Source organism: Branchiostoma belcheri, unplaced genomic scaffold, assembly GCF_001625305.1.
Source record: "Branchiostoma belcheri isolate BF01 breed outbred unplaced genomic scaffold, Haploidv18h27 scaffold70, whole genome shotgun sequence".
In the NCBI taxonomy this organism is placed as follows: Eukaryota; Metazoa; Chordata; class Leptocardii; order Amphioxiformes; family Branchiostomatidae; genus Branchiostoma; species Branchiostoma belcheri.
In genome coordinates this window covers 658,000-680,448 of record NW_017804354.1, presented here as the reverse complement: position 1 = coordinate 680,448, position 22,449 = coordinate 658,000, and the positions used below count along the sequence as shown (strand labels likewise).

General features: G+C 41.4%; 1 protein-coding gene across 1 annotated transcript; it reads right to left on the bottom strand.

Annotated features, from left to right (window-relative positions):
* Nucleotides 1-902: 902 nt before the first annotated feature.
* LOC109484825 (polycystic kidney disease protein 1-like 2) lies at nucleotides 903-20,793 on the bottom strand. The gene is made up of 16 exons (XM_019788183.1): nucleotides 20,585-20,793; nucleotides 14,704-14,843; nucleotides 14,177-14,283; nucleotides 13,159-13,389; nucleotides 12,306-12,473; nucleotides 11,809-11,969; nucleotides 10,802-10,994; nucleotides 9,452-9,565; nucleotides 8,505-8,603; nucleotides 6,261-6,461; nucleotides 5,005-5,226; nucleotides 4,693-4,867; nucleotides 3,449-4,063; nucleotides 2,896-3,036; nucleotides 1,851-1,931; nucleotides 903-1,300 (listed from the first exon to the last, which is right to left on the bottom strand). Exons 1-16 carry the CDS (start codon nucleotides 20,767-20,769, stop codon nucleotides 903-905), a joined length of 3,231 nt encoding a protein of 1,076 aa, XP_019643742.1. The 5' UTR covers nucleotides 20,770-20,793.
* Nucleotides 20,794-22,449: the final 1,656 nt, after the last annotated feature.

Sequence of the window (22,449 nt, the reverse complement as noted above, 5' to 3'; positions counted from 1 at the left end):
TCATTGATTGAAAGTTTGAGAATATCAGAACAAATGTACCAAATTGAAGCACTTTTTACCACTTCTATATTGATATGTGAAAAGTGCAATACTAGTAATGTTGTCAGTACAATTTTGAAATTATCACAAGCTAAACAGAACAATAATGATACATTTCTTATAATAAACATAGTTTGCAAATTAGTCCAATAGTAATAACCACTTGGGTCAAATAAACAATTGATTTGAAAATCCTTTCTGTTTACAATAGTCTTTTTTTGTTTAGTTGCTAGCTTTCTTTTTGCTTTCCGTTCTAAACTTATAAGCAAACTTCACAGCGCACCATTTCCATGGGTACAGCATGTAAAGGCATTTGAACTTTATTAAATTAGAAACCCACAAATTAAATATAGGATGTAAATCAAAATGTACATTATGCAAGTAAACAGGGTATATAATATATACAGTATCAGGATTTGTAACTTTATCTTGCAAACCAAAGATGTCAATACAATTGTACAGCCGTACAATGTAGGTGATAAATGACTTATATACAGATGGTATTCAGCAAGCCATTATTGCACATAACTATGCAGTCATATCTATTATGTTAATGGCAAACGCTCATTTTCTTATTCCAGGTATTAAGGCAAATTCTACTGTTTGATTGCACAATAATGTCATCAAATGATTCAGGCACAAGCAATCTCTTTTTTCCCAGTTACCTAACAGTGTGAACCTATTTATTCAAAACTCATGGCGCTATCCAATCAGCAGAGGCCACGTTAAAGCACGCATCGGTTGAGTATGCTTATTACGTGGCGTCATCACTAGGCAAATACAAAATGTGCGTTACCATTTTAGGAGAGCACAATAAAGCTGATATGACTGCCATTCGATGTAGGTTAGCCATCTAGTCTGATCTAGACCTGTGACTCAGCTGTGTGGGTTTGACCGAAACACTCGTTTGTGTCGTCACAGTTACAATAGTGCAAAGTACCACGTGCTGCGGGCACGGCGCTCCTTGTCTTCCGAGCCGCAGTCACAAGTCTCCTCTTCCGCTGCCGTGCCGCTTCGACCCGGCCCCTCCCCTTCTCACCCATCATGGCGGAGGTCGCGCTGACGAACACAGCTGCTGTGAAGCTGAGCAGCAGGTACATGATGGAGAAGCTGGACGTGAAGAGGAACAGCGGACCCACCAGCTCGCTCGGTGTGGCCAGCACGTCATAGCTGACCTCTCCCCACGGCAGGAACGTCAGCCCGGCTGTGGCAGTGGCCATGGACCGGAAAGCCTCAACGTACGGGCAGAACAGGAGATAGCCTGCAAAATATGGGGAACAATGAACAATAAATTTTACCTTTGAAAAGGGTTTTGGATTTTTGTAAATGTATTGAAATATTATGTTTTCATGGGGTTGAAACGCATATGTACACAGAATAGGTTAGCACTCATGGCGTAAACTATAATTACACTATAGTTTATGTTTGATACCATGATTATACAGTACACATTTCTGAAGACTTCATTTTACATCCTACCACCCAGTGTATTCCGGGAAAGAACTGTGTCAATCAACTCACTCACTTCCTCGCTGCTTCAGACGACAATACACATACAAAAGTCTCTAAAGCTTTGCCACCCAAAACAATACTTCCGTCCCCGAAATATTCCTAAATTAACTTCTCAACATAAATGTGGAGTCTGTTCATGGTTTACTTTGCTTAACATTCGCCGAGTCGATGCTTGAGGTCTGTAATCGAAGGCCTTTGTTCAGAATTAAAAATAGGCAAAGAACGTGTTTTTCTATCCCGTTGAGAAAAAAACAGCTTTGGTTATAAAGGCTGCTATTGCTTCCAGTCCACAAACGTACCTAACATACTGAAGCCTGTAATGATCAGGATGAAGATGACCAGGCTTCCCAGCATCTGCGTGCGGATCTTGATGAGAACATCTTTAAAAAGGATGAAATACAGACACAGGTGGGAAAAGAAAACTGCTATATTCAATCAGTCAGTCAGTCAGTCAGTCAACATATCAATCAACTCCACTGTGACGGGTATACTATGTACTATAACAGTGAACAGTACTCTGAATATCAGTTGGTCATATATCTACAATAAAAGTAGTAAGTAGAAACTAAATTACAAAATGTACAACCACTTAGCATATCCATATATATAGCAAAAAAAACAGAGATTCCACTGCAGTACCGTAACAAGCCTCTAGGAGGTTCAAAATCTAGGTCTCTTGACCCAATCAGCTACCAAATACCGAGATAATTGATTAAAGCCTTCTAGAGTACTCTTTCTGTGCACGCACGCACAAACACACATGCAAACACACACGCACGCAAACACACTAACACACACACTAACACATACACATATACACGAACGTGACGAACCTCACTGAACAACCTTTTTAGCAAAAACAAGTAAAATCTGAGATTTTATACCGGGCTTTTTATTGTATATTTTTATATAGGGTTTTAAACAAAGGATTTATCGAGACCGGACACCCCTCTGTGTGAGAGGTCATATACGTGGACCAGACCGAAAATAGCTGAAACACGCCAAAGGTCAACAGTCGCGACCACTTTCACGCTCAAAGGGGTGTTTGGCGCCACCAAAGGCACCATTTTCACGCCCGAAAACACATATACAATAAAAACAAAAGAACGTGCATCATCTACAGCCCCATAGCAAAACATATACCTAGTCTCAAAAGAATCCGTCCACCCAAACGCGAGAAACAGCTGCGAACATGAAAATCTAAATCTCTCACAAAACCTTTCCGCGGAAGGATGTCTCCTCCCCCGGAGGTAATAAAAATCGGAACCGGTATCCACCGCCAACATGGCGGCTCCTAACTTTACGGTAAAGTCACGTGACTGCCAGTGCCCAATCAGAACTCACCCAGATACGTGCGGACCCGGATGCTGCCTCTCATCAGGCTGCAGATCCTCACCAGATTGAACCACATCACCATGGCGACGGCGGCGGTGAACTGGTCACTCCAGAAGGCGACATCGGACAGGTCCATGAAACTGCGTTGTTCTGTAAATATAGACAACATTATATAAATTTTCATATTCATACGGAGATTTTTAGACATCTTATTGATACTAAGTACCTTCGGCGGAAGCCTTATTTTGGATGTTGCTGTTTTATGTATCTTGTGCAGTGAGGATTGGGTGTGAGGGGACGTAGATCGGGTTTCAGTTGGTTGACAGGGTTGTGACCGTTTATACCCTGGGTTGTAGTCTGCGGTATGAAAATCATGGTGTAAAGCATAAACCGGTGGAGTTAGCTACGTCATACAAGTCCATGAAAAAGAACCCGTTCTAATTTATTCGGGTAGCTGCAATCATGCAATACAGTTACAATACATTAATGGATACTCAAAGTTCTTCTTTAAGCAGAAATGCAACAAAAATGTAGGCATAAATGTAGACAGCAGAAGACGTACCCTTCTCCTGTTCCTGGCTGATGAGTGACTTGGCTGTCCCCGCGAAGCCGTCCTTCAACGCGATCGCCACGATGACGTAGAGTGACGTCACGACCGACGCGATGTCCACCATGGTCCAGTCCTGAAGGACGGCTGACCTCCCCTCCTTACGCGCCTTCTTCACAAGACGGATGACCACGGCCAGGAGACAAGCAACAAAGACTGCCTTGGCCACGAAAAAGATGGTAGATGGCATGCCTTGTGCAGCCAGCGGGAATGTAGAAACGTGGAGGGTCGCGGCTGTTCCCCCTGTCGGAGGGAACTCGAAGAGCAGGGACACTGTGCTGAAGAGGTTGACATTCGGGTGATACAAGGTCATGTCCAGCACTAGAGCGGCCGTGTGCCGGTCGATCCAGCGGTTTGCTTCCAGGACTTTCAGCGCTTCCGTCGTCTCTGCTTTGGTCTCGCCGAGGTTGACGTTGTAGCTAAGCCCGCTGTACGAACCTATTTTCCCGCGGAGAACGCGACTAAATGACACGTTCTTGGACGCGGGTGCCTCACCTGGTGTCCCGCTGACGTACGGCATCACGCACGGCTTGTTGGAGTGGAGAGCCTTCAGTGGAACCTCGCACATGTCTAGGGAAGAGAAAAAGTCGTCAACAAATATAATACAACCTACACTTGTTTAGATTTTTAAATCATAAATTTAAATCATACATCAGTAAAAAGAAAAGATGGATAGATCTATTGGTTGATTGTCCATTAGTTGGCATGTCTTTTCGTGTATCAGTACAGTCAGGCTAACTTAGCTGTTAATGGCTGACGGATAAAAAGGGTAGACAAAACGCACTTGTCTGAGGAAGAGAAAAAATCGCCAACAAGTATCTAACCTACAATGGTTTATAATTGTAACTCATAGATTATTGCATCCAGCCAGTGCAAAAAAACTAGTAATTGATCAACGAATCAATAGGTTGGTTGATTGGATGATTGGATGTGTATCTGTATTTATGAACAATGACACATATTAAAACTTGTTGCCAGGCTGTCAGAGTTGCCAATGAATGACTGTCAAGTACAGTCGTAATACAAAAATAAGTGTTTAAATTAGAACCTAAGGTTTTTAAACAATAAGTTTTTTTGCAATATCTGTATTTAAAAATACAGATATTGCAGGGAATGAATGATTGATTGATTGATTGATTGATTGATTGATTGATTGATTGACTGATTGATTATTCAATTGATTTATTGATTGATGTTACCTGTGTGAGTCCTGAACTGCCCTAGCCGGGTCGGTCCCACACGGTAGGCAGGCATGTCGCTGATGAACAGACCGTTCCTCCAGTCTAACTGGTCGCCGTTGTACCGTTGTTCCGGGTACAGTTTGGACACAAAGTCGTCTTCAAGCCAGGGCAGCACATCGTACTGTGTCGTTACCTGGAACAGAAACGGTTTGTAACATTTGCTACCAAAACGGAAGTATTGTCTCTTGTTATTGATTGGGAAACGTCGCTGATGAAAGAAATGAATAATTATAAATGCCAATGTAGGAAATTAGATACAATCCAACCTACCGAGTTAGTGTCATTAAAGAATCCAGTTTTGAGTCCAGTGTTGATGGCAGGAGCGGAAGGACTCCATGTCTCATGCACCATCAGTAGAGCAGCTGTGATGATGATGATACCCACAATGCACTGCCTGCCGTGGCTGGTCAGCTGTAGCCAGTTCTTCCTCACAGCACGCTGCTGTTTCAGCTGGTCTGTCTCTACTTGTTCCTCTGGCCAGGCGATGCGGGGCTGGGTGGGAAGTGTTTCTGTGGGCGGGCGACATAAAATGTTAAACAAGAAATCTGAGAAAAAAAACTGTCGGGATGTAGTAATGGTTCGCGTTAATGTAATTCAAGGCTCCATCAAGCAAACCAAGCCAACTCTACAGGAATTTCTGATATGTTGAGATGTATTTCATGATCATGGGAGAATGTTTGGTTTTATTATATCATAAAATACATTATAAATCATAATTGCATGATGTACCCCGCTCCACCATTAACCATGGTTTGTGTCCCATACTTAATAGCACAGTGCACAATGCTTGCAACATCCTACCACACAGGGTATGCCGGGTCACAACCTTGCCAATCAACTAAAATCTTGTTTCCGCCCACTTTTTTTCCAATCTAACTTTCCAGGACAAGATACGTACTAACTCACAATGAACCAGCGCCACCCAAAACAATACTTCCAAGCCGAAAGCTACGAGCGAAAAGATATCGAATTTTGATGCTACAGGCGCCATGCTGGTTGACTGAAACTAAAAGAGTCGGGCCTGTGTTTGAGAAAAAAAATTGTTTTTCGGCACGCTAACCTCCAGAACCCTACAGCAACCTATCGATAGGCGTAATTAAAGTTGAGAGTAGAAATCACACGGCAACATGTAATACTTGCCATCGACTGCCTGACGCTTTCCTGCTTCGACATCTTCGTCATCCTTGTCGGCTGTTTCGCTCTTTTTTGGACGACAAGCACAAAGGATCGTGGTCCCAAAGGCCACAATAACAGCCTTCAATAAAATTATAAATAAACAAAAACGTTCAAATAAACTTTATGTGTACAACAACGTACAAGATAAGTTATGCCTAAAGCAAACTAATGCCAAAAACAATATAAGTTATGCCTAAAGCAAACTAATACCCAAAAATAAAATAACATAGTGTTCACTGAAACAGAAGTAACTCTTATTGTTAATAATAATAGGACCTATATTTAGCAGAGTATTTTCCTTGTTTACCATTTTATGTTTTAAAGATTGATAGAATAGATGAACATTTTACCTCTGCTGGTTGGACCACCACCATGGACTGTAGGAACGACAGTCCGAACGCTGTGAGCCACTGGATGGACTTGTCCCTGCCCCACTCCATACTGTACAGCATCAGGAAGAACCCCGAGGCCAGGGTGGTCAGGACCAACAGTGTCCAGCCCACGTACACGGACCAGTGGGGCAGCTGCAGGCCCGAAGACTTCGGCACGCCCTTGTTTGTGAAAACGACACAAATAGATATATTCTGAGGGTCCAATACTATAAGTAAAATATGATAGTATGGTAAGGCCACAGCAAGTATTTTTATGGATGACATCAGCGAGCGCATTGATTTTCGCCTGATTTTGGAAAAAAAAGCAAGAAATTTTGTTGCCTCTTGACAGTGGCCAACAGGTCGAAAATGGGCATAATGGCATGCCTTGCCATGTTGGAAAGTGGTTGGCAGATAAACAGGAAGAGTGGAGACAAGACAAGGGTCTGATTTATTGTTTTGACTTTTACTTTGATGCAGTGATGCATTGCATTTCTTTTGTATGTTCCCACTAAATCAAAACCACACGGCGGTCAATTTCTAGGGTAAAGTTTCCAATTCTACGGAGGTGTATCAGGTTACCGGGGTTCCACGCGCGGCTTCCGTGGAGCCAGTCTCAGCAGTAAACATTGTGTTAAGCAATAATTAACTGTTTCACGGGGACTCCCTTGTCCAAATGTGATAAAATCCGCACTGCATATAGCTCAAATGTTGTTGTTTTTATTACAATGCTTAAATGTGTGTGAAATCACTCTCAACGCGTAGAATGCTTATTCTAGAACAATCGACGTCAATAACCAAATAACTGATTTAAACCGACCCCAAATCTCTCAGAAAACTCCACATTTTTGCATGTTAGTGAACAGTATAACAAAATTAAGATTTGAGTCGGACAGTTTTCTTTATTTCAAAGTTAAAGTGTTGCTAAGGTCGAAAAATTCGCCAAAAAATGCACTTTTTCAACTTCCAAGACGGATAATTCCAGAACGCCGCCATCTTTAAAAAATCCGTCCGACACAGATCGAGATTTTTGTCTTACCTACAATTTAAAACGTTTCGGAGGTAAATTGAATTTGTTTTTCTTGCAGTTTAAATATCATGTTTACACGCATGTCAGGTCGTGTGAGTAAGTGCAGGGGGTAACTTATATACCCGTAAACAACAATTACGATCGTCAAGGTCACACACCATGACGGCAGTAGCTTCGTTACATGTTACATATCCACTATAAAACTGGGCATAGATATACTGTCCCGAAATCGGTTTATATTTGTGAAAAGGTGGAATTTGTACTGTTAGGCGGTACCCGTGTAAAAACGGGCTTGAAGCCGCGGGTTTACTGTACATGACCGCGGGTAACCCCGGATCGAACGAACGTTCGGTTCGATTGACGTCATATCGAACATGATTCTATTCGAATGACGTCATATCGAACATGATTCTGTTCGATAAAAAGGTTGGAATAGTTGGGTCCAAATTTGACCATCGTGCCATTTGTACAATGATTGAAAATCTTTCCTTTTTCAAAGCTGTTTCGGTGACAAATGGATGTTGTGATAGTTGGCAGTAAAGTTAGCAAAATATAGATATCATTTCTTGTTTAACAGGGTTTATGATGTCAAGATTTCCAAATATAGGAATCTAGATTTTTTGGGCCCGCCTTGTTTGTTTTTTCGCCCTCTCGCATTAGTTTTGGAGAGGATGTCATCCATAAAATTTACTTACCATGGCCTAATTACTGCTTCGATCAATGAGAGAGCGGTTTCATATTTGTCAAATATATACATTTCGTCGTTTTAACGGAGCTATTAGGACGATCTATGGGAATCTGTTATAAAACCGCAAAGATATGAGAGAACCGTCATATATAGCCTAACCCTAACAGCTACATATAAGTTGCGTGTTAGCAATCAGTTCTAACCATCATTTTGAAAACAAGTAATCTGAGATTATAGACGTCAGAAAAACATGCAATTCTCGACTTCCTGAATTTCCCCATGCTGGCTTTCATCAAGATTCTGACACTTCTATTCCCCTACCTACGTACTGTCAAACTACTCTGCTACAACAACAGATATTAAAAACAAGCTAGTCCGCTCAGTCACACCTAAAACAATACGTCCGCAAACGTAAATAAATATGCATAAAAACTAAATACGAGCCATCGATGCTATTTAACATGGTTGACCAGATTGCTAGATTGAGATTACAGGTTGTTTTCACCTTTGGGCGATATCGACGGAAAATCTGCACGATGATGAAGTTGACGGGAAAAGTCTGCAGCGTGGTCCAGAGGCTCACCCACAGTGTCTCCGCAGTAACCTGTGCGAAACAAAGGACACCGCTTTTCAAACAAGGGATAGGAGATTTACAACTTTCAGAATCCCCAAATAATTTTTTTCTTATTAAAACAGCAAAAACATAAAACATACAAGATGACTTCGAACTCAAGTTCCATGGAACTTATATTAACGGCGCCATCTACACAAAATGATTAAAAAGAGATATACTGATTACATGGACAAATAAACAAATATACAAAATCGAAACAAGCTAAAATTAGGGTTTAGTAAATGAACGTAATAAATTCCCAACCCCAATATATAATTTCTAATCGATCTCAGACAGAGCCATTTCCTTTGTCTAAACATTTGACCCTCTAACCGTCTTTCGCTCTGTGAAGAAAAAAAAATCACACAAAACCGCTCAAAACAATTCCGAAAGCAAAGCTAGAACCACTAATTCATACAATACGTCAGATGCGGAAGTTTGCGAAGTAGTACACAACATTGACATCAAATAAATCTCTGTTGTGCATCACACCCTTCAAACAACTCAGAATGTGCTTTGTGCAGGATTTGCACTAATGTTATGAAATTAACGGACTACGAAGGAGGGCGATATCAACTTCCGACCACCTTTGACCTACACCATTGGTCCGTTGGATCACGCCTTCTGACCAATTGTGTCAGACTAGGGACTAGGTCAAGATATCCTCGCTGCCTCTTCTAAGCTTCGAAGCTGATGGAAAGAGCAGAAATTGGCCAAATAGACAGATAAATTGCCAAATTGCCCAGGGAGTTGGTCCTCTAAGGAGTGCATTTGTCGCCTCCCTCTCAGGAGTTCCGAAGTCTGGTAGAGACTTCGGGAAACAACTTGAGTATACGAACCTCGATAGGCCCGATGGTGAGTACGACGTTCGATGCCCCCTGCTGGGATTCCTTGAACCACATGGCGCTGGTAATCATCTTACAGAACAGGAGACAGAGGCAGCACGACAGGCGCTACAATATGTGAAAATACAGTAAATTTACTAAATAGTTTCATAGTAGACATCAGATTTTTAAAATGTAACAATTCCAATTTCTATGCTAATGAATATGTTTGCAAATCCCTCTATATGTGAGTTCATTTAAAATGCTGTCCTTCAAATAAGAAAATGACTCTAAATTGTACAATCTGTTTGCTTGTTTGTTTGTTATGGGTTCACCACACCACGAAGTGGTGTGGTGAAACCATATTGCTTTTTCTGGTGTTTCTTCTTCTCCTCCTTCTTCTTCTCCTGCCATTTTTTAAATGGATTCAGCTTCTTCATTTTAGGGCCTAAGGTCCTGAAATTTGGTATGGAGGTACAGTGGGCAAATACCCCTAGGCGTTTTTAAATTTTTGTGATACAGGCTTTTAGAATGGTTTTATTTGAGTTTTTTGGCTGTGTTATAGCAAATGTATTACTGTGTTAGTGTGTCATGTTTACCACGTTTGGGTATGAGTCATCACAATGGAATGCAGGGCATCAACCAATAGGCATGCAGCTTTCCTCTATTCTTCTTGCTGATTGGCTGTTGGGATTTAACTTGATTAACACCTGCACAGAGCATTTCTTGCTGATTGGCTGTTGGGATTTAACTTGATTAACACCTGCACAGAGTATTTCCATACAGACAGTATGTCTGCATTCAAGTGTTTTGGTAGGTATTTCAAGCTTTCCTGCTCCAGCATTGGAATGCGGGGCATGAACGTTATTTTTATTTTGAAAATCAACAGTTTGCATTATGCAATTAAAAATCCTAACCAATAAAGTAGGGAATAGCTATCCAACTGTTGTTTTAGTCGTATGTTACTTCATATTATAGTTATATCAATGTAAATCATTGTTTTCCCTTGCGTTTCTCATTCTTTCCCTGCCATGTCGTAAAATGTGGTGAACCCATCGCTGTATTTGCTCCAAAGCAAATATTGGCCTTTCTAGTTTGTTTTCTTTTGTCCGTTTGAATGCATTGTGATAACGTAACCATGCGATTCTCTGATGGAATGTAGTGTAACTACAACACGATGGTTCACGTTTTAAACATTTCTGTCATACCGAAGCAAACCTCAATTTTGAAGTGAAACACAACAACATCATCATCATCATCACAAACACAAACTCCACATGCGAACATAAAACCTTGCATAAATTAGCGCAACCAAAAGCAATACTTTCGCCCATGGAAGTAAGTAAAATAAAGATTTAAGTGTACCTGCACGCGGGAGAAGTAGCTCTTGGGGCGTGACGTCACCACTGACAGCCAGACGTGCCCGTCCTTGAACTTCTCCCTCAGCTTGAGGCTGAAGCGCTGCCCCAGTGACGTCACCGCTGTGGGGGGCAGGGTCCTCCGGAGACAGCCGTCTCCATGTTCTACCCCGATCCAGTCGTTACACACGAACTGGGTTCTACAAAAAATGTAGTATTTCAAATACGTAGGCCACACCAATTTAATTTGTTGTTTCTCGGATTTTTTCAGACATAATCTGGACGAAACAAACAACAGGGCAAAGCACCCCATGGTAGCCGGAAATGTTACAATATGAGCCATTAAGTGAACATACCAGGCTAGTTGATAATTAAAACAAGAGACTTTGAACTTTTAATTAAACAAAATTGCATTGTTACATTGAAAAACTTAAGAACCAGGAAGAAAGGGACTTTTTTCAACCGTTGGGGCCAAAATATGTCTTTCATTGAGCATTTTGCAGTTAATTTAGACCCCCCCCCTTTTTTGCAAATCAGAAAAAAAACAGGGCGATCCGAGAAGCAAAAAATTAAATTGTTGTGGCCTTATAAACAACTCAAGCACCAAATGTTTTGTTTGCTTCCAACAACTTACATATAGTGTATTGCGAACTGTCATCTTTTTAAAAGGCAAATTTTGGAGCAGATTCGGATCTTCGGATCTGCAATCTCTAATACTGGAATGGCAGACAAATGAAATATGTGCCGACCAATATCCTTGCTATGGCATAGAATCACAAAAAGAGCGTACTAAAGCTGAAAAGGCTAAAAACTTACTTTGTTTTTAAAAACTTACTGTTTTTAAAAACTTACTGTTTTTAAAAACTTACACTGTTTTTAAAAACTTACACTGTTTTTAGAAACTTACTGTTTTTAAAAACTTACACTGTTTTTAAAAACTTACACTGTTTTTAAAAATTTACACTGTTTTTGGAATCAATGCAAAAATTTGACGAACAGTAGTGATTATCATACCTCTTGTTCGTCTGTAAATCTGTGACCTCCACCCTCTCCAGGAACCAGGAGGCATGGCGACCCTGCCCCGTGTTGTCGTGCCACACCGCCAGGCTGGTCAGCACACCCACAGGGTCAGGGGCCGTCAGGAGGAACGTGTCCACACTTCCGCTTTGGAAGGTCTGCAAAACATTACAAATCATTCATTGAGTCAAAGAAACCTGCAAAAGCATATTGGATGGTTGGAAGGGAAAGAAAGACTAAGACTAACAGAGAAAAAGAGAAGTACAGAGAGAGAGAAAAAGAAAGAAAGAAAGAAAGAAAGAAAGAAAGAAAGAAAGAAAGAAAGAAAGAAAGAAAGAAAGAAAGAAATGAGTGTGAAACATGTCGACAGAGGAGAAAAATGTTAGAAACTGAGAAAATAGAAAAGGGGTGAGAAACATGCCAACAGAGAGAGGGAGAGAAAGAGAAAGAGAGAGAAAGAGAAAGACAAAAGAGAAGTCGTGTGCATCACTAACCATGCCATCTTGTTGGAACGACCTCGGGCCCGTGCTGCCTTCATTACCGGTGAGCTGGAAGAAGACCTTTGACCTGGTCCCGGAACCCCAGTCATGCCCGGTGTGTACCCTCACTAAGAACCTGGAGCGGTGGGCTTGGCGGTTGCCGTGTACGTTCTTAACGGTCCACTAATCCATGCATAAAGAGTGACAAACACGCAATCATATGAAATACCGTGATACTAAATGTTGAACAATATAATTCAGACTTAGTCAAATGCTGCACATTTCATGTGGTCAATGTCAATTTCCGTCATATTAACATCTCTCAATGTACCCGAACACATAGGGTCCTATTTTTACTTTAGAATTGCAACGATATGATACACATGGAGCACAGGCCCGGCAGTAGATTACTGAACTATAGTGCACCGCAGATCTAGACAAGCCACAACTGTGAGCACATCTTCCATAGCCGATTGGAGTGTACTGTCGGGCCAACTGCATACTGTATTGCCGACTCATCTCAATGTTGTTAACGAAAGATTCACTTGGAAACTAAACCATCACAACATACCTTGGCAAAGGCTAAAAACATACATGTACACAAACAGACCTACTGGTGATAGCATGATGACCTATGTGTACAAATCTGCTTTATAATGATTCTTGTATACCTCTGATCCTTATCTCAATTTTTTTTTCTATTTTAGATTTTTTTCAATAAGAATGATATTCCTTAAGTATAGGAAGTTTATGTTATGTTGGTTATGTTATGTGCTATAGGTTTTAAACATGACTCCACGAAGACATGTGTAGTATATACTGTACATACTCCTAATCTTTCAAATTTATCAACAAAATACATGTAAACCTTCTGCTCGTCTGTATTATCCATCCTCCTGGCAGGATAGAGCAGGACGAAGTACATCCCCATCAGCACCACCATGGTGGTCCACACGGCGTAGTTGTTGACCAGATCGCGGAACTTGGCGAAGACGGCCCTGAAGTTGATCCTGTTCGGTTCGGGCCCGGCGGAGGTGCCGAAGCCCGTCAGGTGGTTACACAGGCAGACCGTGTGGGCCAGGGTGGATGTGGGACTCACCTGGAAATATAAGTAACAAGAATTCGGAGATCGTAGGCATCCATGAAATATTTAGGTCTTACGTGATGGTGACTATGTCCTTTATTTATGATGGTGTCTACAAGTCTTTTATTTATCGTGCAATGGAAACAACATCAGCTGTCAGTTGTCAACGAGGTCATGTTTAAAAAACACGTGTGAGAACAGCAAGGGGTACTGAATGTACACGTGATTAATGACTTAAACTAAACCCAACCATATACAATACACACACACAATCACACACACACACACACACACACACACACACACACACACACACACACACACACACACACACACACACACACACACACACACACACACACACACACACACGCACACACACACACATACACACAATCACTCACGAACACACGTACAGATAGACATACCAAAGACAGTACCTGTATTTTCTATGGAGGTAACGATACGAGTGTTTATAATTATAATTATCATGCCGAGTGCTTAGTGACGACTTTGGATTTCCCGTTGCTACTGTAGCAGGATCTACTGCGACGATGGCGTCGATATTAGTTGTCGTATTTTGTCTACTACATGACCAATCGAAAGCAATCAGAGAATGATAATCAATGAGCAAAAAGGGTAGCTGAATCAAAGAGCCAGAGTCTTATACGGCGTCTACACCAGGAGATGATAATTTCTTTTGCTACTCATCTAGCTTTTTTCTACTTTAAAGGGCTATAATAGTTGTGAGTGGTAGGAGAGCTAAAGGTCAAGAGAAAGCTATACCAGTTACGTTTCTTACCCGACAACCTTCTCCTTTCCACGAGCCGCGCCCTGCGTCCAGCCCCGGATCCCAGAACACACAGTTCAGCCGCACGATGTCCACCGAGCAGGAGCAGCCTGGACAGTCTGTAAGGAATGAATAGATGTTTTTTTGATAATAAAATACATCGCCAAGTATGGCTGAATTGTGTATTTAATACAGGCTTGGCAAACATAGCCATGTCACTTTGACACAATAACATCTACTTCGTACATGCACACATTAGTTGGCCTGTCAGGAAGAGCAACGATTATAATAAAATTTCTACATGGAGACCTTATACTTATATCTTACTGCCAAGGGCATGCCTTGTATCGAGTTATAACCCTATTAATCAACTGAAAAATCAACTCCGGGTCCGCGCTCGCTCACTTCGAATCGTTGTTCGCTGAGGGCGAGATTCATACAACCATCAACACCTAAAACAATTGTTCAAAACAAAAGTTCAGGTGCCACAAACTTGCTTAAAATCATTACAGCGTTTGTGGAACAATGATGTCACTTACCGTCCACCTGTACTCCTATGGTGTACTCCTCTGTGTCGTTGTCCACTGTTGTATCCGGTTGAAGGACGGTGAAGGCCGTGTGGACATCATCATTAGGCGGCACAGTCTTGGCGGTAAAATCGTCCCTAATAAAGTCTTTCCTGTAAAGATTTACCGTGAAGTTGGATAAAGTTACCAGGTGAGGGTAACACCCCTGTACCTTTATCCGTCACGGGTACCTTTATCCGTCACTTCTAAAAACAAGACATGCATCGATGCAACATACGTTATCCCTTTAGGTATGCACACATTAGACACACGAGAGTTGAAGACAAGCTCGCGATGGACTTAACACACATGCATTCGAAGTGTACGAGCTCCGCTGACTATCGTCCTTTATACGAAAGCCTAACTACGTCGTGGGAGGGAGATGCCGCGTACTTCTGCAGAGGATTAGCAGACAAATACAAAACGTATCTTCAGTTTTACAAAATGGTGAACAAGAATGCTTAATAAAGTTCCTTTTGCTAACCTGCGTCTGGTCTTTTGCTGTGATTAATCGATAAAAAACGCCATGTTATTGCGACTATTTTCCGTTCTTCCAACGTAAAATGGAACGCCGCCATTTTGGTTACCCAGAAGGCTTTGGGTGGCGCTTGACTCCAGAACTTCAGACGACAAAGGTTTGTGATGACCACTTTTTTGTATTATTTTGTGATATAACGTGAAGAAGAAAGTAAAAGTTTCGTCACATTTTCCTCTAAACATATCCAGGGACACAATGGTGTAAGTCTATTGCACTGTGTCAGGCAGAACAAAAACAGAAGGCCACTTGTTCAATCATCGAAACCACAAATGTCAGGTGACATTTGATAAGCACTACTAGGCCGGTTTATCACATGTGCACCATGCAAACCCTTTCGTAAAGGCCGGTATCGTACCTGCGTATGTGGCCGACCTCCTCCCATCCAGGACACCAGTCAGCGGAGGGTGAGGAGGGTCAAACCAAGGGCCATCGTGTTTGACGAGGCGTATGTGGAGGGTTTGAGAAAGGAAGGAGGGAGAAAAGAAAAAAGAAGAGAGGGAAGAGAAAAAGCGTAAGAAGATTGAAGAAATGGAAAGGAAGCGAAAGGAAAGGCTAGAAAAGAAACAGCAGCGGGAAAAGAAACAGCAGCGGGAAAAGAAACAGCAGCGGGAAAAGAAACAGCAGCGGGAAAAGAAACAGCAGCGGCAGAGCTCGACAGAACCAACCCCAGGAACATCATCGTCGGTAAGGAATTGCATGGATATTTTTCTCTAGATTTATGGACGCTAAATATTTAACGTTATAATTAACCAGTCGCTTGTATATTGTTTAACGGTTATCAACGCAATGAACATACATATGACCAAATTTTGCCTTGATATGTAATTTATGAACCATACTTTGTTTTCTCAGAGCGTCGGTCCAGACACATTCCGACCCCGCCGTGTGTCAAAGCGGCCGCTGTGGATGCTGGACTACACAACAGAGGTTCGTGTAAGCATTCATTTATGGTTCATATATGGACACAATTGGACGTGTGCTTTTTTACGTACCACTCTACAGGACCAATTGCAATCTAATCGTTTTCCCGATTTCCTTTCTACAGGATGATGACTGAATGGTGGTGACGCCGGTGGTGACGGGGCTGTTTGGTGACTGGCTTCCGCAGCCTGGGCGGGCTGAATTGCTTGTTTCGTTTACATAGTGTTGCTTGCGTTTCGTGCGCACTATAATAACTTTAAATGATCGGTTTAGCTAAGGATTTATGTATAAAACTCAATTCTAGTTATAACCTGTACATACATGATAGATATATTGTTTGCATTTAAACATTGTTTAAAAGGTTTACAATATAAGGCAGATGGCTGTTGGCGTAGCGCCTGGTGCGTGCTGTAGTGAGGTCAAATTTGCTTCTTTTTTCTTTGAATTGTTGACCTTCCTGTCACTTCGCATCTTGTCTGAGGGAGCCATTGATGGTAGAGAATTGATTTGTAAAGTTTTTTTCCCGAACTCGCGGCACATGTTTTCACGTCTGTCACGTTTGCCTCAAAGACTGTTCAGGAGTCACCCTATGTAGTTATTTTGAGTAATGATAACAATTTAACAAATCTAAGTATACAGAACATGTTCTGGTGTACACAGTAGTATCAGTCCATGAGATGAAAGTTGAAAATGACATCTACATTTAACGTTTGTATAATACGACTCGGATTTAAGACTCATCGGGTTGAAGTATGAAAATTTCAGTATAGAAATATGACAACCACAGTCGACTTGCAATATGAGAAATTCATTTAATGTGGATAGGAGAGGACATGTCATTTGTATGGATTCGTCGATATCACTGCTCTGCTACACCTCCACCACGACCTTGAGGACGTGGTACCCCCTCTTCAGGTAGCCGTCAGAGAGGGTGACCTGGAGCCGCTCCGGCCTGCCGCCGCACCCGTCCAGGATCCTCTTCCTGTCCTTTTCCTGGACCCACCCCACGCGGACCCAGTTGTCTTCAATGCAGGCGTACGTCATTACACCAGCGAAGGGTGCTCCAGGCCTGTGCCACTTCTCCATCTTCAAGGGTGAATCAGGAGATGCAAGTAGCTGGCTGGCTCCAACGCCATAATGAAACGTTTGGAGTGTGATAGTTTCTTTCTGTAAATCAATTGAAATTCGAATGCTATATTGAGTACATGAGTACATGACTATTGACATTGTTTGGGTTATAAAAACAGATCCCGTTCTTGAGAGCAAGGGGGTTGTTGAGAGAGATGTCATTGCGATTGTATCATTGTAAAAAGACCTAAGCTAATATTGTTGTATTTCCACGTGGCAGATTCTGTCATTCCTATTTTCTCCATTTAAGGTAAGCAAATAAAGGTACTTACCATTCTGATGTCGACGCCTCCGTCCTTGACAAAGCAGATGTGGCGTTTCTGTCACGACTTGATTGTGGCGGGAAACGTAGCTGGACTAAACCATTACCAAGTAGGATGTCTACGCTATATGTTACATATTCATCTTAAATAACTTTCTTTTAGTTAGATAATCCAACAATGAACAACAAAAACAATAGCCAGTAGCAACTTTTTAATAGATGTGGCAACCTATAGAACCCACTATGCATCCACGTCTTAACGCCCCCCGTTCTTGAAGTGGAGACATCCAGAGATAATGGTCTATCGACGATACCACTATCAAATTAGGAGACGCCAGACGAGATTGTGAAATACAGACTACCAAATTTTTATAGTTGATATCATATAAAAGAAAACCTGCAATTCTCTAACAAAAGATGGCACTTCATTTAATTGCATAAACACCAACATCGTAGTTAGCCGTGTTGTTTCCCAGTTTTGCACTCGGGCCCCTTGAACCTTGAGAGAAGTATGTACGACGACACCAATAGCCTTTGCATGGGTGAGGCAAATTAGCAACAGGCTTTAACTCAAGAATCAATGCATTTTACTTAGATAAGAATTAAGCATCTTTATTGTATTTATAGTTGTCACTTTTACATAGCTAGATCGAACATTGTCGTCACCGATTCTCACTGAGATAGCTGCTCTGAGCTGGACCATTCCCCCCGGCCGGCATCATAGACCCGCCGTGTCAACTTTGACCCACATGCATATCAGTAACGGCGGCTGCAGGGTGGTAACCATGTGCTGGACGGCGATTCTGTAAAGTTTTCCGGATTTTTTGGTAGTAGAAACATTCATACTACTGTTACAGTAACAACGTTATGTGGACGGGGAAGTAATGGAACGCCAGAAGTAAATTTTACGTCATAACTGTTATATCAAGCCGCGGAAAAAATCGGGCGTTGTCAACACTGTTACAATCGTTTTGCCGTGTTTTTTTTTATCGTGAGACATCTTTGTATTTCGGACACACATTACCCACCGGGGGAAAATAACAGATGTTGTCTATAGGTAAATAATACAGAGAGAGTTATGGTGTGTATTTTCGTGACGGATAAAGGTTCATCTCTCTAGAACACGCCTGTCATAAACGCAACTTGGCCGTGTATGATTTAGTACGCGATTTTCTCAATCAGCGGGATCGGGGAGACAGTGAAACATTTTCAGCAAAAAAGGACCAAGGTACTCTATGGTGTCAACATATAACAGGACAAAAAATAATGGTTCCTATTTTTAGATATTGGCATCACATGTCTGCCGCTGAGAAAAAGTGACGGATAAAGGTTCAGGGGTGTTAACACAAAATGATTCAATTCCATTTTGTTATATTTTACTTTTATTCATTAACAACATGAACGACGTCATAAGACATCGTATTATCACAAACATTGCAAATCTTTAAAATAATCACCTCACACATGATTCTATAGACTTCTGACCGTTGGGAAACCATTGAGAGCCTAAAATATCTACACACATTTCTTGGTGGTTTATTGAGCGTTTAAACAAAGATTTTTCAATGAGAAATACAAGAGTTCCACGATCTCATACCTTCGCCAAATGATGTTAACCCTTGCGGGTGACGAATTATACAATTTTAACCATTGATTTTGTAAATAAGAACCTCATTTGCATGGATTATATCAGTTGATCATATTCTCAATCCAATGACAGCCTAATTATAACAAAAAGGCTATTATAGCACTTCATCATAAATTATGCAAATGAGGTAAGGATTTGAACAAATTATGTTTATTGATGTTCACCTTCACTTAACTTCCAAATGTGGCAAGTATGAAATTCGGGGTGCAACAGTTACAGCTATGGAATTATAAGAATTTGCAATTAATTATGCAAATTAGGTCCTCATTTACATAATCTATATCCTCAGATGTTTTTCCTCGTTCTCAAATAGATGTCACAAGTGTTTCATAGTTCTAGTATCGAACAAAGCAGATTTATAGAATTCCCTCATTATTTATGCAAATTAGCTCCTGATTTGCATAATTGCCACCTGATTATGTCAAGCATCACTTCAACTACCTACAAACCAAACTTCACAACAATACGTCAACCGGTTCTTGAGTTATCGTCCTTTATTTTTTTTTCAACAAATGCTCCAGCAGTTCCAGAACAAGGCGCTAGGGGACCCAAACTCATGACACTTCTTACCTACCCCAAGAGCTATCTACCAACCAAAATTGGTGACCCTAGCATGTCCAGAACATGAGATATCAAAACCCGAAGTTAAGCTGCAGTACCTAGGAAAGCCGCCAGGGGGCCCAAAATCTAATCATTTCTAGGTCTCATGAAGACCTATCGACCTACCAAGTTTCATTCCAATCCATCCACTGCTTCTCGAGTTATCTTGATAAACCACACACACACACACACACACACACACACAAACGCTACTGAAAACATAACCTTCTTGGCGAAAGTAACAAGGTATTCTAATGACTTCTAACCTGGATGCAATTGTTTCAGATTCACCCGTTGCCCATGCTTAATGGTATCACCAAACAGATGTAATATGATCGGTTCTAGTTTTATTTTTGCCAGAGAAGTGAAGGGGAGAGCGTGCCAAAGTCTGACATCCTACATAAGGCGGGAGTGGGCGGGAAAAAAAATTAAAACAGGCATAGGCATCCTATTATGGCCCAAAATGGTACGATAGGAGCCATGAAGTCAACACACCAGGCTGGTTCAAATTGAAACAATGAATTTTGAACTTTCAATGATACCACTGCATTGAAAGATTGACTGTAACAACTAGGAAGAAAATGACTGTTTTTAACTGTTCAGGGCAAAATATTAGCATTTTGCAGTTGATTCTGATTTTTTTTTTTTGCAAATCATAAAAAAAATGAAGCGGGCGAATCCTAATGATCTCTATGACCAGTGATTTTGGAAACTCGTCAGTTGTTTGACGGTCTCCTATGTGGAAATACAGCCTTACTTGAACTCATGGTCCGTCTCGTTCGGGAAGTCCCCCAGCTTGCCGTACATGACAGCGGCCGGGTAGGGGGCCACCAGGCTGAGCAACACACCGTACGTCTGGTTCCTCCTGGCGCTGAAGGTCCGGTACACCATGGTGTCGTTAGGGAACGGGGAGTACTTCACCAGGCGGGGGGCGGGGAACATGTCAGGGGCGTTCTTCAACACCACAGTGATGTCTTCCGACAGGTCCTGCAGTAAATACAATACGTATCATTACTACTTCTATACTTCATTACTTCTTCTGTAATAAGTGTGCTGCTAAATGTCATTTCTTTGTTTAATGGTTAATTTTTGGGCTAAATCATTGTAGATTTCCAATGCATTTTTAATGGCATTTTACTTTTGTGTTTCCAATAGTTAAATCTGCTTTTCACCCCAAGTACTAAGTGATTTTTTTGGATCTACAACTCTCTAGATGTTTGTGTTTAGTATTAAATGATAAACACAATGTGGGCATGATGTGGGTCGCTTGGGATACTTCCATATGTTGATTGCTCAGATAAATATATGTGTCGGTGTTTTACATATCCTTGTATCTCTAACGTTTCTTGTGAAACAAACATTGGAAACCTGTAACAAAAAAAAAAGAAAAACACCAGGTACGGAGGTATTTTTGTGACTGAGTTGACTATATGTTCGGGTAGTGTAGGTTGACAGCACGTGGTTGGGGGTAAGATTGACAGGGAGAATGGTAGGACACAGGAAACAGGATTAACTTGAGAGTAGCCTGACAGCACGTGGGCGGAGATTTAACAAGCTAGGCATAATAACAGGCGGTCAGAAAGTCAGACATAAGTTTAAATTCTGCGAAACCTGTTGAGGTCATATTTCAAAACCGGGGCCCGGACGGGCTGTTTCGAATAACGAAAAATCAGACATTTTTATCAAAAATATACGCAAATAATTCCATTATTGATTTTTTTTAACATTTTCTTGTGCTTTGTTGTCTTTTATACCATATTGTTCGCTCCATAACACTACCCGGCCGGGCCCCGGTTTGGAAATGTGACCTCAGCTTAAAAACACCACCTTCACGTTGATGTTGCCCCTCCCCGGTTGCTTCAGCTCGATGTCCAGGACAGATGACTTGATGTCCTGTGCTGAGTGGTCCCACACGAACGGGTTCCGGGCATAGCCAACAACCTACAGTCCAACAACGGGTTCTAGTATCTTTAAAGGCATCCAGTGTAGTATTTAAGGCTTTGAAACCCGATTTATCAGAGCCAATATTTTAGTCATTTATCTACGTACAAAGTTGAAAACACACTATCCCAATGCATATTGAACCTCATGGAGTAAAAATTACCAAAATTCTGACGGAAAATGGTTATTGGAAAGGCCCTGTGCTGCTTTTCATGGTACCACCCAAAAAATACTAAAGGACTCATCTTGGGGCTCGTTTCTGCATTTTTAAAAGCCCAAGGTATGATATGCTGACTCAAATGTACTAGTGTAAAGCAGTATGTGTCAATATCACAAAGATTGCCTTATTCAGAATATTTCCAGTTTGCTCCCCTGAAACCGCATTGGATGCCTTTAAACTGGAGTGAAAGCTGTGAGAAACAAAATGACATTTTGAGAATGAAATATGGATATACTCTAGCTAGAAATTGAATTAAAGAGGAATTTGGAGGACCCAGGGTCCTCTACCAATAAAGAAACTATCCCCTGTGAGGATCTAGTAGCTAAATTGACCCCGCACATCCTCCCAACATCATAAATGGATTATAAGCCACGGGGTGTCTGAACCCGACTGCCAGTGGAAACAATGGGAGCAGACGACAGACAGTGATTTGCATATTAACTGACGTTTGAAGTTTTGAA